Source organism: Peromyscus maniculatus, chromosome 17, assembly GCF_049852395.1.
Source record: "Peromyscus maniculatus bairdii isolate BWxNUB_F1_BW_parent chromosome 17, HU_Pman_BW_mat_3.1, whole genome shotgun sequence".
NCBI lineage: Eukaryota > Metazoa > Chordata > Mammalia > Rodentia > Cricetidae > Peromyscus > Peromyscus maniculatus.
In genome coordinates this window covers 44110674-44128346 of record NC_134868.1, presented here as the reverse complement: position 1 = coordinate 44128346, position 17673 = coordinate 44110674, and the positions used below count along the sequence as shown (strand labels likewise).

The 17673-nt window shown below is 40.1% G+C and overlaps 1 protein-coding gene across 9 annotated transcripts in view; it reads right to left on the bottom strand.

The window, feature by feature from the left end:
* The window catches only part of Unc5d (unc-5 netrin receptor D), a 557233-nt gene that overhangs the window by 40887 nt on the left and 498673 nt on the right, over positions 1-17673 (bottom strand). For all 9 annotated transcript variants that reach the window (XM_006994386.3, XM_042262551.2, XM_015987869.3 and 6 more), the window contains 2 exons: positions 5944-6112; positions 4159-4386 (listed from right to left, as the gene is read on the bottom strand). In XM_006994386.3, the coding sequence (XP_006994448.1) occupies positions 4159-4386; positions 5944-6112 (397 nt within the window). The remainder of the gene's footprint in view (positions 1-4158; positions 4387-5943; positions 6113-17673) is intronic.

The following is a 17673-nucleotide window of genomic DNA, read 5'->3' as shown; positions in this document are numbered from 1 at the left end:
TCCTTTAAGACACAGGTATAAGCAAAGAGTTCCTGAATGGGACTCTAGTCAATCAGGAAGCAATGTTAACAATTGCCAGCTGAGGTATCATGGAATTAAAAGTCTTCTGCACAGTTGAAGGGAAGAGTACATTGGGTGAAAGGACATTCTACAGAATGTGAGAAAATCTTTGCTAGCTATTTGCTTGAAGATTAATATCTAGACTATTCAAAGAATTCAAAAGAAAAAAAACTAAACAAATGGGAAAAAGATCAAACAATCAAGTAAATGGGCTGAAGAACTAACAAATAGTTCTTAAAAGATGAATTACAAATAGCCCATAAACATCGAAACATGTTCAACTTCTCTAGCCATCTAGAAATGAAAATTAAAAACGTGTTAAGATCTTATCTCATCCTAGTCAGGATGATAGTCATTAAAAAAATAAAGAATAAGAAATTATGCAAGCATGTGGACAAAGAGAAATCTTACATTCTGTTGGTAGTAATGGAAACTTGTCCAGCAACTATCAGAATCAGTACAGAGATTTCTCAAAAAACTAGCAGTAGCTCTATCATACAACCCAGCTATCCAAATTTTCGGTACTTATCCAAAGGGTTCTAAGTCAACATATCCCAGTGATAATTAAACATCATTGTTTATTTGTGGCACAATTCAAAATATTGAATTATAGGAGCAACTTAGGTGTCCAATACAGAAGAACTATGAAGAAAATTGTATACATTCACAACAGACCTTTTTTAAAAAAATTATTTTAGCTATAAGGAGCAAAGTGATGTTGTTTGTAGAAAAGTAGATAAAACTGGAGATTATTCTAAGTGAATTAAATCAGTCCCAGCAAGACAAATATTCTGTTTCATTTATGGATTCTAAATTGGTTTTGTTGGGGTATTTTTGTCACAGCTACAGAAAATAAACTGAGAGGGCCTAATGGAAGGAGGTGCAGGTGCGAGATAGGGAAGATTATGGGACTCTGGGGGCTCATGATATGCTCAATATACACTATAGACTTGTATAAAAATGCCCTTGTGTTAAAACAGTTCTGTGTACAATGAATATATACAATGAAAATTGTAAAAGTGTTAATAACAGTTAATGTCTATTATCATGAGAACATGAATATGTGACTATTTCCCAGCATTGTATATATTTATTTAACAGCTTTTACTACATACTTAAAGTTAGAAACTAAACTGGTAATTAGCAAAAACTAGAATGTTATTGTTTTATTTTTAGTTTTATGGCTTATTAATAGTCTTGGACATGGAACAAATCAAGTATTTTTCTGTGTATGTAGGGGGAATACTGTGAGGCTGATAGAAAATAAGCAAACAATGTACACAGTATTTTTAGCTCATACCACTTTAGCTGATATTAGCCATGAAGTGTTTTAGAGGCTCAAAGAGTGAATTGTTGAAGCTTTCTTAAAATAAAACAGTTTCAATGGGTTAGTAACTATTAATGAACATCACACATCAAACCATAAAATACAACCCAGATGATTTAAGATATTAAAGTGACACCAATGATTCTATGTGGAATGTTCTGAATACATTACATTGTAAGATGAAAATATAAAACATGAGTACATAACAGGGAAAGAAAGAAAGAAAGAAAGAAAGAAAGAAAGGAAGGAAGGAAGGAAGGAAGGAAGGAAGGAAGGAAGGAAGGAAGGAAAAATGAGGGAGGGAGGGAGGGAGGGAGGGAGGAAGGGAGGGAGAGATGGAGAGCGGGAGAGAGAGATGGAGTTGGGGAGGGTGGAAGAAAAGAAAGAGAAGAAAAGAAAAGACAAATCTAGATAGCTATATTCTGGGTGAAGAAGTCTTTTTTCAGAAAAGCTTCAAGTTATGTTTTATTCTATCCACGATTCAAAAAAGTTATGCATTCCAGGTTGAGGATCTCTTAGAAACCCAGAAGGGATGTGTGGCCTCTGCTGCTCATGACAGCTATCACAAACACCTTCCAATAACAAGTACTACCAACTACTACTTGAAAACCTTCTTTATCTTAGGTAATTGGAGGGATAAAAGGCCACTAGCGTAAAAAAAAAAAAAAAAAAAAAGATTTAATGAGTGAGGTTCAAAGTTGTATCTACTGAGAAACATTTCCCTAAAGCAAAGCTAAAGTTTTACTGATATAGGCATATTTCTGCATAATGCAATGATACCTATATTCCACAGGGACAGAATAGCATTTTCCCTAGCACTAAGAAGGGTGGAGGGCCAGCAGGAATAGACAGTGAATTGGAAACTGAGCTTAGCATGTTTTTAGGACTTCCCTTGCAATGCAAATCTGTCCAACAGTTGAGTTGCTGTAAAATCTGGCTGCATCAAAGGGGATGAAAATAGATTGTTGAAAGATACTGGGAACAAACTGTCTAGGAAAATATCTATCTTACTAATGCATACATAAGCAGTGAGACTACTGTTCCAAGGAAGGTCCAAACTGGTTGGGGGCTGACTTTGATGGCAATGAATGAATGTAATCCACAGTAGATTATCCATAAGAGACTGGAGTATCTCTAGAGAGCTCCAATTTGCTCCATTTTCAACACCTGGGTGAGTTACCAAAGGTCATCTAGTTGGAATCATGGGTGCATTTTTGGCAACTATTTAGTGTTTGTAGTAATCTCAACATGCACTTCTCTAGTTATTCATTCTTTGTGTTTTGAATCCCAAATGCATTTTTCTCTTATAAAGAATTCTCCTTTGAGGGATTGGAGGCAGGGTGAATGAAGAGCATAAAATAACAATTATAGGATGAGAATCAATGCTTCCTTAGAATGCTACACAAAATTCCATGTGCATTAAAAAAAAAGCCCCATGGGGAGATAAGATTAACATGACCTTCACGATGACTTGTGTTCCTTACAAGATAGGTAGGGAAGAAGGTTTGAGAATGCAGATTGCCAAGGTGTCACCTCCTGGCTTATGTTCAGGATTCAGATCCTTGTATGTCTTCTATTGGTAAACATGAGTTTTCCAGCTCAGTGTCTTAAAACCTAGTTACTGAGAAAATGTTCTGCATAATGGACTTAATGACCCAGGACTGGAATAGCAGGGATCTGGCATGAGGATCCCTGTGTGTCAGGAGAGCTATGCTATTTATATATGAGCAAAGCTTCCACAGACTGTTCAACATTACCCTTGCTGCTATTAATAAACCACACTCTTCAGGAGTATCTAATTTAAGATGAATCTTACATGATTAAAAGCACCAAAAATGGAAAAGAACATTGAACTACCTCTGCCCTAAGAGCCCATTATTAGACTGTGTCCAGGATACTATATATCTGCCTGGTGTTAGGTATGATTTATCATTGTTGTTTCCTAATTCCATCCTTCAGTAGACTCGGGCAATTTTCTCACTGCTTTTCCCACAGCAAATAATTCTCTGTTATGTGCTTTATGCTGTTTCCTTTCTTGACCAGGTATCTCCGTCTTATGCTCTTAAATGTCATCCTGTCATTAAAGGTTTGCAAAAGTTCTCAGAAGGTCTTCTCCAACATTTGCATCCATTTACATTTTTTCCTGAATTATGATTGTACTTTGAGATGGTTTTATAATTTTGTAGACAGTACTTTTGGTGTTTATGAATTTAATCTGTGCCCCATCTTGAGCGCCAATTGTCTCATCTCCTCTGCATTGGACACATGGTAATAGAGCTCTTGTTCAAAGTTGTGTGGGTTTTTTTTTCCCCAAATTTTCACTGAAGAACCTTTTACTAATACTGGTGTTTAGGAAGCTGTTATGGTTTGAATGAGAAATGTCTCCCAGAGGCTGATGTATTGGAACACTTTTCCCCATTTGGTGGCACTGTTTGGGGAGGTTATAGAACCAAGGTGGAGTTTGCTAAAACAGACATATCACTGAGAGCAGGTTTGGAAGGTTTATAGCCTCACCTTATTTCTCATTCCCTCTCTCTGCTTTCTGGGTATAGATGGAAATATAATCAGCCAGCTTCCTGCTTCTGCTGCCATAGCATACAGTCCCTGCCATGATAGACTTTATCCCTTTGGAACCATAAGCCAAAATAAACCCCTTTTAACAGGAAGTTGCCTTTGGTCATGATATTTTATCACAGCAACAGGAAAGGAACTAATACAGATAGTCATAATTTTCACAGCACACACAAAAAAAAATAACAAAAAATACTGACCTGAAATGCACAAGGGGTATTGTCCACACAGTAAACTCTCAAATTGTAATCCAAGGAGTTACAGGACATGCAGCCAAACACGGCCACCTTGAGCTGCTTGACGGCACAGTCTGTGATTGGCTCTCCTGTGAGGGCATACGTTCCAAAGCTATCAAGTAGAACATGGCAGGCAAAAGGATCCAAAAGGCAGTAACAGGATGTGGATTCATCCTCCACTGACATCACTTCCTGTTAGAGAAAGATGTGTTAAATTCTTTCAGTTTGGAAATACCATAGGACCCAATGATTTACAGAGATTCAAATAAATAAACTTTTTCAGAATATTTTATTGTCTTAAATATCAATGTTAAATTGTTTTCTATTAAAATAACTGCTGAAGGCAAGAATGCATGAAATGGTTATGTACAGTGTGATGTCCATTTTAATAGGAACAATAACAAAACATTGCTTTGAAATTTCCATTTCAAGTTAATTGTTCAATACCAGTTTTTAAAAAATTGAGCCTTAACCTCAATAAGCAAACTTACATTATTATTACCTTTTTTTCAAAGATCTATTTCTGAAAACCTTCTAAAATACCCTTAAGTTGATGTTTATTTTCACTCCAACACTTTATCCTCTTTCATTTCACTGCAATCATTCACAAGGGACCATTAAATAAATGACTTGGATAAGATGCACTAGAATATTTCACCCTCTCTGATAAGAACTTAGGCATGTGTAACTGGTTTGGTGGAGCATAAATATAACACCATCTGTTTGGAGAAGATTGTGAGGAAAAGCTGAGAATAAAGTGGTAGAAATCAAGGCAAAACAAAACACAAGGGGAAGAAGACTACAACATGACCCCTCTATGAACTTCAGACCCCCAAATATTCTCCTGCCACAGCACCAGGATCCGATACATATCAGAACGAATTCATTCTAGCATATGGAAAATGGACTATCACAAGATATAGCTGGGCCCAGCATATGTAATCTATTGCAGCAACTGTGTGTTTTCTCCTGGAGCACTATGATTTCCTTTTACTTATTTTGCCTGGAGTCCCTCCTGGGAGGCAAGATCCCAGGACCGGCACACACAGGTCACTGTGTTCCAATAAGATAATTCACCTGGTTTCATGCAAACTGACTTCAGACAGACACAAAGAATTCCCTATCAGACAGGCAAATCGGTGTTTCACTTTAACCAGTAATTCAGCTGCAATCTTCCTTGGGGGTGACTGTCTCTTTGGTTGTTAGCCTCCTATTATGTATTCCCATTCTTTTTCTTTGCTTCTCTCAGATTCAGATATGTCTCCTAACATGTACTTATTTACACAGGAAATCAGTAGCGATAATCCTCCATGTATGTGCTAAAGCTATAAAGATGTATTAGGCACCCAGTGTGTTCCTAGACACTTGGAAGCTTAGCCTATTCTTTGAGATATATCTTCATTGGCAGAAGAATGCCAGCTTAGAAAAGGACACAGCCTAGGAGGAAGTCTGGAAACTCACCAAGCAGGTACATAGCGTATGCATTTCTGCAGGCAATTACAACCGAGTTCTCAGACCAAACACTAACTATGGATTATAGCTCGCCTCTGTTTTCCATTCTTACATGAAAAGGCTAGCAAATACCTAGAGGACTGTATCAAATGCATACTGCAACTGCCTGGCAGCTAGCAAATGTTCACCGGTTTCTCAGCTGATCCCTTGTAGTAAGAATGGTGGAGATTCAACCTAAACCATCCACACAACCCAAATCCCACTTCAAAAAGGTCACAGCACCACCCAGCCTCTCACCTCCCACTTTCCCTGCTGTGTCCTCTTCTTCAGGTGGATGTTCCAGTGCTCTGAGCTGACATCTGCACAGTGAGGGATGGTCAGTGCGAAGGGAGTTGTGACGAGCATATCAGGAGGACCACAGGTGACTTCAGGACTCAGGAGCACCTCAGATCCATCTGACTGCAGGCTTCACAGAAGAGAAAGAATAAGGCAGGCAAGCACGTGAAAGACGAGGGACTTTGAATGAGAACTTAGTTACAGATGGGGATAGTCTACAAGCAGAGGGGAATCCCTCTGGAGAATGACCTGGAGAACAGGGCATAGCCTCAGACTGCCCAGGCATCCAGACTGACTTACTGTTAGGTCTCAACTGACTTCACCAACAAATCAACAAAGAGACAACCAGCCATTTGGAAATAAAGGAAGGAATCCAAGAACCCTAAAGTGCACCTGCAGAGCCAACCCCAGCTGACAAATTATCATTCTTGCTAATATATTCCTCAATTATCATTCTCGTTAGCATATTCCTATCAGTGATAAGTCCCAAGAATTCTACAGATCTGACATACTTGGTCGTCTTCTCACCAGATCCCTTTCCCCAAACAACATATTCAATAATATTTTAGTGCTAGTAAATGATGAAACAAGTTATTATGATTCAAAACACTACCTTGAGTATATACAAATTAGACATGATTATTCTGGTTTAAAAACATTTATTTCTGCAATGTACAAACATATCAGTTTTTATAATGTTTTTACACTGATAGCTCAGTGGAAAGCTATATGCATATAATCATGCACATGATATCTAATTTTAAACTCTACTTCAAATCCTAATTTAAAGTCGTTTCAATTTTTCCTTTGTTGTAAGTTACTTAAAATAAAAATGTTATTGTAGAATAGACAAACTGATGTGAAATTTCAGTAAAGAGGTCATGCCTCATTGACTCACCCTGTTTCATTACACAGTTCCCTTCACACCACCAATATTGGGAATGGAACACAAGGCCACTAAGCCTTACTCCACCCCTTGGTTTTATTCAGTTCTCCCAAGAAACAAAAAGGAGATGAAGCTTATATAATAACAATCAGTAAAAACAACATAATAGGAAGCCCACTTATGGTCTCCCAAAGCTCTTCTTGTTTTGTGGGTTTTCACTTATAAGAAATACAATGATACAATCAATGATGTAATTGCAGACTCACAGATGAGCAATGCATGCTGAGATCTAGGTCAGATAGACACTACCAAAGCTTCTACACTCTCCACTCAGGAAGACATTTAAATGTGTCATCCTGGATCCCCAGAGTAACCTCCTGGCAACATAAAGTTGAAATTTGGTTCTCAAAGATAAAATTAGTCTCATGGTCTTAGGTAGGCAAATCATTCCTTAGGAGTTCACCTAAATGCTATTAATTTCTGAATCACTTTTGTTTACATTCGCTGACAGCCTCAAATTCTTTGTGGCCACACTTGAGCTCATTGTCTATAGTTTTCTGTTGCACTAAACCCAGGTTACATAACGGAGCAGGATTACCCTCCATCTACTGCATCCGAGACAGAGTTGAACATGATGACTTGGTTGCCTTCCCTCCTTAAGAAGCACTAGTAATGCTTTCAAAAAGATTATTTTTCCAAAATGCCTGACTTGGATAGTTCTTTCTCTACCAATAAAGCCTATGTTAAGCTGAGACACCCCCCCCTCCCGCCTCCCCTCCCCCGTTTACATTTGAGCAGCAAGGGAGAATGCAAAGCTGCATTAGCAGTAGCAAGCACGCTTTGGAAAGTCTAGAACAATATACTCAAGGTTTGAAAAACATGTGAAACTAAAGTGTGTGTTCTCAGCACACAGTGGTGGCCTGTGTGGGTGAATAGCTGCCAACGATTATTAGACAGGGTTAAGCACTTTTGTTATAATTGCCATCTACATTCATCATGGACAGGAAAAGCAGGGATGCTTGTGAGTGACCGATGACAATCTCTCCTAAAAGAACTATTTAATTGCTTTCAGAGAATCATCCCCCTCATTGAACATATTGTTCAAACATATGGGAATTGGGGGAATTATTTAATGCCAAATGAACTGAAATCAGCTAATTAGAGGAACCTGAACACGCACTGTGAATAGCAAAACTCCTCTCAGTCTTAATGAAACCAGGACCAGCACTCACAGCCACACTAACCTGAGTATCAGAGTGCTTGGGCTTTGCATTAAGTGGGCCTTGGACTCCACCATAAGTGTGAAGTCAATAAATCAAAGTTTATATGTAATCCCCCTTCCCTAAAAATAGTGTCTGTAGATAATGGTATCTCTCTGGCAGTGGAACAAAACTTAATCTCTCCATTTCTCTTTCCATCAGTAATAATAATTTGCCCTTTTCTGTCACTGTCTATTCTTGGCAATCAGGGAGACTTACAAATATTAATTAAAACCCTTCACACACCTGAGAAGGCATGCAATTTCTGTATAAGGCCACAGAGATGTCAGTCAAAGGGATGCCAGATGAACCAACCACCCTAAGTCTCTGACTCACAACTCCTGCAGTCTGTGACCAGACTCTGTCTTTCTTCTCTATCACCATCAAGAGATTTCTGGCCAATTTTCTGGCTTTTGTGACATCCCAAGGAAAGATGGGGATGGAGAATATGATCCAAGTTGAGTCACAGATAATGATTCAGGACATTTAAGGACAAGATTAGGGAGAGAAGCCTTTAATTGAGTGTGGACAAAGATGAAGCTTTATAGGAAAAGCTTGGATGGCATTTGCATTTTCTCACATTATATAATATATGAGGAGGATTCGTGTCCTTGCTGGGAGAAAAGGCAACACATTTTTTTCTAGAATTGCTAGAAGCTAATAATAACTGTAACTATTAATGGTGGTGACTTCAGAACCATAGTATGAACTAGTTCACCACATTACACACCCTATTATGCTTCCTGGATTGGAAAGCCTTGTTGCCTGGGACCTTTGTTACATAACTCTTACATTGTTCTCCAGCTATTTATACATATACATATACATGCATTTATAGGCACATGCATATATGCATATAATTTAGATCTTCTTTATGTAAAGATAATTTGAGATCCAGGTTTTATCTCTAGAGAAACTTTGTTATCTGAGGTAGCACATTTATTCAGTAACTCATCAATGTGTCAATCAATACATGCTTTAACAAAAGGCTCACAGCCTTAGGAGTACACACTATCAGGATTTAAGGAACTCTGGCCACAAGGCTGGTCTTCTTGCTTTGTCTTTACCTTCTAGTCTACTTTCAATTCAGTCACATGCCAGTTTGCTCTGACCTCAAGGAATTGGGGCTATTTTTGCTGCTTTGCAGTGCTAGGTATTGCCTGAAAGATATGTCCTCCGGCCAGCCATCAGACTCCCTGTCCTGTTCAGGTCTTTGTGGAAATGACATCCACTAATGAGACACTCCTTGCCCATGCCCTGGTAATTGGAACATCCCCTACACCAAGGGATGACCTTTGCTTTTCTTTTGCTCAATGTTTTCTAATGGACTGTCCTTTCTGTTCATTTGTTCTTATGTCAACTCTAAGCTAAGATGTACTTTTCACAAGGCTAGAAATTCAAAACAATGTTTTGTTCATTATTGTATTCTTAGTGTCCAACCATGCTGATGGTAAACCCCCAAAATATTTGTTGAAAAAGAACACAGAAGCCAGCTTGAAGGGGCTCCTAATCATGAAGTCTGAAACACTTTGAGACTCCAAGTAAACAAAAGTGCCAAGTAGAACACACCGAGCCACATAAGAATGCACAGGAGCTACTGATATAAATGAATGTACAAGAAGAAAAAGTTAAAAACAACAAAGACTAGGGAATAAACATAGGAAACATCACTTAGCAATTAGCCACAGTAATTCTTGATCTGACCTAGAATTATACATCATATAAACCTACTGGAGGGAAGTGTGAGGAGTTCTAAAGAAGGACATAGCTCCAAAGCACTTACCATGGGGTACTTGCCAAAAGGCAAGTTACAAAAGGCAACTATTGCAACACATGGTGATATGCCACATAGAACTTGACACAGTTGTCAACTTTAATGTTGCCAGTAATGGAAGGAATGGAGAGAAGGCATCCTGAGATGGGGTACAGTGCAGAGAACTCAGCATCCCCTCTTGACCATTCCCAAAGCACACAACTTATATCTCAACACTTGGAAACATGAGAGGAAGCCAGCTTACTGGGAAGTGTACTACATAGTCATTCTGCAGGCTTAATTGTCACTGTTATAAGATTCAAAGACAGAATATCAGATTCATGTAGACTAAAGATACATAGCAATCAAATACAATGAACCATCTTGGGTTCTCATCTGCCATGAAGAGCCTTATTCTGATAAAAGGTGAAATAAACATAAGGGTTGTTCAGTAGTTAATAGCATTTCATCAATGCTAATTATCTGACTTTGATAAACATGCTGTGGTCACAAAAGATAACATCCAGCTTTGAAGTTAAATATGCTAATGTATTTGGGATAAAGGGGCACCTTGTTCATAAAGGTTATAAACCGTTTGTTCATGTGTACATGCATCCATTTTACTCACTTGTATAAATGTACAGGGGGAGAATACAGCAAAGGTAATACATATTAGCCCTTACCAACCTGATCACAGGCAACAGAAAGTCTGTTACCAGTCTCCAATTTTCATTACATTGGAAAATGTATTCAAATTTTAAAAATGTTGAAACTGAATGAGTGAATGGAAATAGGATACTCAGGGAGTTATTATTTTTTTTCATAATTCTGTTGCATGAAACATGAGCTGGAGAGAGATGGAGGTGCTGTAGGTAGTGTTGTCTGCCCCATTCTTTCTGCCTATCTGCCTATCTGCACCACTGCCAACACTGATGACCTTGACAGGGACAGGGACAGGGTACCTGCTTAGACACTGTGTTTTTTAACTCAACAGTTGCTGATCTGACACTAAACTTGTAAAAGATCATTCTCTTCAAGCCCACACTGCCAGTTTCAAGTTCGGAGAGGAGGTTGCCACTGCTGTTGCCAGCCCTGCTGATGCTTGGTAATCACCATCCCTGCCTTCCTCCTTATGGCCTTGATTTTTAGATTAATAGAAGTTTGATCACCTTTACTCACAACATCATTCCAGAATCCAGACAGGAGAGTAATGATAGTTTTACTATGTCAGACCCTTGGTCAATACATAATTAATTCATATTTTAATGGAACAGACTTAAAAGGCAGATAGATTTCAGCTGTGGTACTACAGCTAGACCCCTGAAAGCAAGGCTTCTCTAGCCTGTCAGAGTTTTCAACTGAGGAGACATACTGTTCTCATCACCCTCATAATTGTTTCCCTTTCATTAAAACCCATACTCTGACGTAGGGTACTAAAGTTACTACGGCAGGGCAAAGGCCCTGAAGGTTTGTGGTTTGTTGTTTTGTTTATTTTTATTTTGTTGTTTTGTCTTGCTTTGACCAGTTTGCAAAGCGTTCCCAGGAAATGTCCTAGAACTGCAGGTGAGCCGGACTCTTCAAAGCTAGCCTTTCTCACTCATTCATCTCAAATCGTGAACACATGTGCTGAGCACTTTTTCTCACGACTCCTACGGCGGTTGTGAAAAACAAGCACCCTGAAAGCAACTATAGGTAGTGAGGAGATGAAGAGAGGAGAAAGTGGGGGGAAATCACCTATTCGTGACAGCAGATTCCTCACCTTTTATCTTCAAGAGGTTCTAAAACAGGAATGTGGCTCAGAATTTCTTGGGCAGCGTGGTTAATTCTACATTCCTGGATACCTCCAGTAAAAGTTCTGTTCAGTGTCTGTGAACTAGGGATAGGAATCCCTTCTTTTACTTACAAGGTGTCCCTGGCACTAACATTTGAAACTTGTGTTGTTCTTAAGAAAATATTCAAAGGAACCCTTCATATAAGAGGGACTTGGGCTTCTGACAAATACAGGGAAAGTTTCTAAAATGGAGTTTGGATGCTGGTCAAGTTTAATGCCCAGTGTTAAGGCCTTTCAGGCTGCTAATGTTAACACCATTCCATTGTAGCCGATTTCTCCTTACATCTCCAGTTTGTAAGCAGCATCCATTCCTAAGCAGTGATGCCAGGCTGGAGGTTGATTAGCAATGACTGGAAATAAGGCTGCAGCTCATCAAGCCATTGTATTCCATTAGTCGGGAAGCACAGATTGAGAACACCGGATTAAAACAGCCCCCATGTACAATTCAGGAGGGACCAAAGTGCATCTCTACCTTCCAAGGGTTTAAAGATTTGGGTCACCCACATGGTATTATCTAAAATAGGATCAAGGGGAATGTGGTGGGAGGAGAATGAGAGGCACACTGGAGTGAGTCTCTGAGCTTGTTGAAATGGAGCAACACCACACTGAGAGAGATTAAACTGTTTGCATATGTTAAACGGCTTTAGTTTACACACACATTCGTAGGGTGTTTACCAATTAATATACTAAAGGAAGCACAAATCATGTGCAAATCACCAGTTCCTAGACACGATTTAAGGCTCATCTTTCATGCAGTGTTGGGCTTTTTAGAAGTGAAATGATGCCTCGCTGTGAAGGAGTGAGGGGAGAGGGAGAGGAGCGGATCTATGCATCATGCTGCTGTGACAGTTTTTAATATCTAGTAAGTTGTTTATTCATTTACATTTTGAATGGGGAAACAGCTTTCTCTGGAGGAAATGTGAATCTTATTTCATTTTAGTCAGGGAAGACCTAGGGAGAAATCAGGCCCAGTGTCTTCTGTGCTTAGATGCAGGAATGCTGCTGGGTAGAGGGACAAGACAAAGCCAATGTCACATGTCAACTTTGAAGCAGAATTGGGAAGGGGAATCTACTACCTTATTAGTGCTGATTGTGTGTGTGTGTGTGTGTGTGTGTGTGTGTGTGTGTGTGTGTGTGTGTGTGTGAATGTGAGTGTGTGTGTGTGCTTGTGTGTATGTATGTGAATGTGAGTGTGTGTGTGTGTGTGTGTGTGTGTGTGTGTGTGTGTGTGTGTTTGTAATATTGGTATTGAGCATGGGGCAGTGGTGGTAGGGAGTTGTTCTATGGAGCATATTTTTCAAGCCTGGAATTTTTTTTGTTAAGAAGCTTTAGTGATTAGATACCAGGGATTCATGAATGCCAGGCAAGTGTTGGATGTCTGAAGCAGACACTTCATCCCCGAAGTTGGGGCTGTAAGCAAATTCGGGCATGAGCGTTGTTACAGCAGAGGAAGCTTTGAGAAAATAGAATATTAGGGTTTGTACAGTGGTCAAGTAGAAGCTTGAGTTATTACTGCTATAGATCAAACAAATTGTTTTAAAACAAGCTTTTCTTACAGGTGTCAGTAGCAGAGATCTCACCAAGCTAAAAGGATCTCCCAGCCTTTCCCAGCTGCAGGGTGCTGGTATGTCTTGAGGCAAGGTCCCCCCTTCCATCTGTTAGCCAGCAGCATGACCTTCTCAGATCTCCCTGACTGTCATCCCTGCCTTCTTAGGACCCTTCACTGTGCTTTCCTGAGACAGTTTGCAGTCTCTCTGCTTCTCAAGGTCACTAGCATTATTCATAGCCGAGGAATCCCTTGGCATAAGGGAAGAACATGCCCAAGTCCTGGGAGCAGCATGAGGCATCTTCAGGGAGCCATTCTGGTATTGTGGAATAATATTTTGTATGTTGGCACCCTCTGCTCCTGCTCTTTGTCCTGCCATTATCTCTCAGGTATGGCACAACTAATCCAGGTGCTGCTCATTATCAGGGTTTCAATGCTGCAGTTGGTAGAGGCTCTACGCCATTATCCAGACAGGTACTTGTGACTGCACATAGCCTTACGGAACCTGGGAGGGTCTGGTGGGTTTAGTTTAAAGACTACACCCAGGAGGGTAGGAGGTGTATGGTTCATGTCTTCTAAGGACTGGGTGGATCATCTTCGCAGCATGAAGGTAGCCTTACTGAGGGCTGGTGTCTTCTCTTGGCATTTTTATTAGACTATAACTACGTGAAATGGAAAGGATGATATATATTAAATATCTTAATAGGACAGGTTATTTCTACTTCCAGCACGGGCAATAAAAGAGATAGCCATACAAATAAAAATAATTACAGTATGTGGTGCCTTGCTCACAATGTGCAATCAAACCCATGAACCAGTGACTTTCCCCTTATTGAGTTAAGGTATGCTTTCCACTTTGCTCTATTAACGGCATTCAAGACCATTGTTATCTTGTCAATGGCATCTTTAATTAAAGACTCCCCTGGACCACTCTAATCACTTCCCATTGTGAGCTCACTTGGGCTTCAAATGCACTTTGATTAAAATGACGGCAATTTGTACTGAGGTGTGCTTGTAGAGTGAGGGGGTGTGAGGTAGAAAAGAAAACAGGGTTGGGTTTTTTTGGGGGGGAGACTTTTCTGAAAAGGAACAAGTCTTAAAATGACAATTGATGTATGAATTTTTTCTCTTTTTCACCTTTTTTTTTCTGTATTTCGTTTTGGCATTATATTCCAACATAAATGACTTCGTAAAAAAAAAATTCATCTTGATTTTACTGGGGGAAAGAGTATAATCTTCCACTAAAGGTGCATTAACCCCTCTAGTCCATTAAGATACTATTTGATAAATTGCTCCTTTTATTACAACGTATGGCAAGGTGGCCTGAAAGAATGAATGTAGCTCCCAAATGGCAGCAATTTACTCCCCCGGTACTGGCAGGATCCTGTTCTGTGGTGTTACTTAGGAATCACCTTTCCTCAGTAGTTCCCTAACCTCATCACAGTGTTAATTAACACCAATCTCTCAGAAGGGATAGGAACATGTCTCCCATTTGATGCATCCAGTAAAACTGTTCTGAAACTCACTTAAGGAACACAGTGAATTCAAATCCTGGACTGAGCCCCGAGCAAAGAGGAACAAGAACAGTTACCCGTTTTCATTCACCACTAGCAAGCAAAGAAAGCCTGGGAGTGGATGGGGATACAGCATGTTCAAGATTACCTAAGCCCCATGTCCTGCTGGACTAGCCACTTATCTCCTAACCCATGGGTCAGCCCACCAGGTTCCCACTGTTTGGAATTATACAGTAGACTTTGGAGGTATAAAGGACAGACCTGAGAATCACTAGAAACGGTGGCAAACTCAAAAGCATTGGAGGGAATTTGTTTAATTTTTATAGGGGTCTTGAGAGTGAACCACTCATCTTTTCACTGTAATTGAAGTGAAAAAAAATTGACTTGGTTTTCAGCCCAGAAGTGTGGGGGCATCATGGGGACAGCTAAAGCAACCAGGGAACATCTGTTGTTTATGCAATAAAAAAAAAATGAGGGCTGTAGGTAGAGGTGGTAGTTTTAGTCAGTTAGGTTCTTACTGTGCAAGCATAAGGCCTTGAGATCAGAGCCACAATAGCCATGTTAAAAAAACTAGGTATAATGGGACGAACCTCTAACCTCAAAGCTAAGGAGTTAGAGACAGGGGGATGCCAGGAGCTTACAGGCCAGCCAGTCTAGCAGAATTAGTGAGCTCCATGTTCATTGAGAAATGCTGTTTCAACAGAGCAAGGTAGTGAGCAATCAAGAAAGACACTAGGCATCGATGTCTGGTCTCCACATGCAGGACAGCTATGTGTACATATACACACATTCACAGGGACATGTATACATATGAAGTCAACATGTACACGTAAATCAGGACTGGGTCTTCCTGGCAGTATAGGCATATAATCCCAGCTGCTATTGAGGCTAAGGCAAGAAGATCTACAATCAAAGTGTGCTTGGTGTATGGAATAAATTCCAGGGCAATCTGGATAATTAGTGAGATCCTATCTCAAAATGAAAAATAAAAAGAAGGCTTGAGATGTAGCTCGGTGGTAGAGCACTTCTCTAACATATTCTAAGCCCTAGATCTGAATTCCTATCACCACATAATGACTGAGTATGTAAATTTATGAATAAGTAGATGGTATTTTACAGTTTTCACTGGACTTCGTATAGAGGAAGTTATTGTATCATCTTCATCCAAGTCACAAAACAGTTAACAATATGTAAACTTATATGTCTAGAGAAAATGAATGATCTGCTAAAGGTTACCTTGGCTCTTCCCAGGATTGACTGGAGCCTAAGCAGTGTGAATTTCTGTGCTCCCCCACCCCCTCAACAGTCTGCCATGTCGGTTCATTTCTGATAATTCTTTATTTTTCATGTAATGTCAATGGCTAAGTTGGCAATACAATCTTGACAAGTACGACGTGTCATCAGTACATGTCAATTAGCTCTAGGATGACAGGTGGAGTCTTACCTAGAAAGGTAGGCTATTTCACTTTGAATGGAGCAGGGATGCCCGTTCTGTGCCCTATATCCCCACCTCATGCTAGTAAGTCAGAATACTGCCATACCTTCTGGCTTGATTATGAACCGAAATTTCACTCTACAAGGTGAAATCACCCACCCTGCTGCCACCATGATTATGTTGCACATTTCTACTCTCTCTCCTTTATGCATTCTCTCTCTCTCTCTCTCTCTCTCTCTCTCTCTCTCTCTCTCTCTCTCTCCTTTCATTATTTTTTTCCTTGTAAGTTAAAGAGCTATGTTCATTCCCTAGAAACAAATCCAAAGTTGTTCCTAGAGCAACTGTTATCAGAAACTCTCAGGTGACCTTCGGCTGGCAAATCTCTCTCTGCTAATTAATCATGAAGTCCCAGAGTCCTGCGCAATATCTTCAACCCTTTCATGTCTTTCACTACCTACACACACACACACACACACACACACACACACACACACACACACACACACACACACCTCCCTAGATTCTCTTATCCCCTCTCCCTTGACTCCAATGTGAAGATTAGTGAAGGGATCTAAAATGTTCATGATCAGAGACAAGGACACTCAATTATAGAGAGGCTATGATTTATTTGTTGTCCAAACTGGCATCATTTGGAGGGAATAAACAGGACACTACCAATAACTCCACAAGGAGGGCACTTGGATGATGCAGGCTTGCATTTTGGCAATGAAGATGAGACAGTAGATAACGCCTTTGAAAGTGACCCATACCAGGTCTCTCAAATCTGAAGCCTCATCAGCCCTTACCATCAAATCAACTGGATGTAAAAATCACATTTATATCTCCCTCCCCATCTTTCCTCTGCTTTGCTTTGCTTTTAAGATGCAGGACAATAATGTCTACCTCTGTGCGTGTGTACATACACCTTGACCAGTGCGATGGTCAAGTTTGACTATAACTTGATGGCATTTAGAAACACCTAGGTGATTGGTGAGGAACAGCTCTCCTGGGTGTGTCTGAGAGGGCATTTTCAGGGACGCTTTGACAATGAGTGCACACAGGAGGCCTTGACACTTAGTGTCTGCACAGGAAGGGAGACACTGTCCATCTCCCCACAGTATTTTATAAACATGTATGCCCTAGCTGTTCTCCTAGGAAAGAAACAGAGAATTACACCTTTTTACTCAAACATCTGAGGCAAGGTAGTGATGGTTTTCTTAGCTGACTTAGAATGATTTTAAAGATAAGAATCCTTAATGGGCTCAATATAGATGAGCTAGATTTAGTGGTTCTAAAACGTCTCAGCGACGATGGGTGGGTGTGACCAGCTTGCCAGCAGTTGTCTGTAAGCACCAGCAGTCCCCTGTGGCCCCTATTGGCAACAGCTCCTCCGGGAACATGGCAGTGGCCTGGAAAAGCTGTGGCCCACATCTCAGAGCTAGGGTTCATCTCACTTCTTGGGAATAT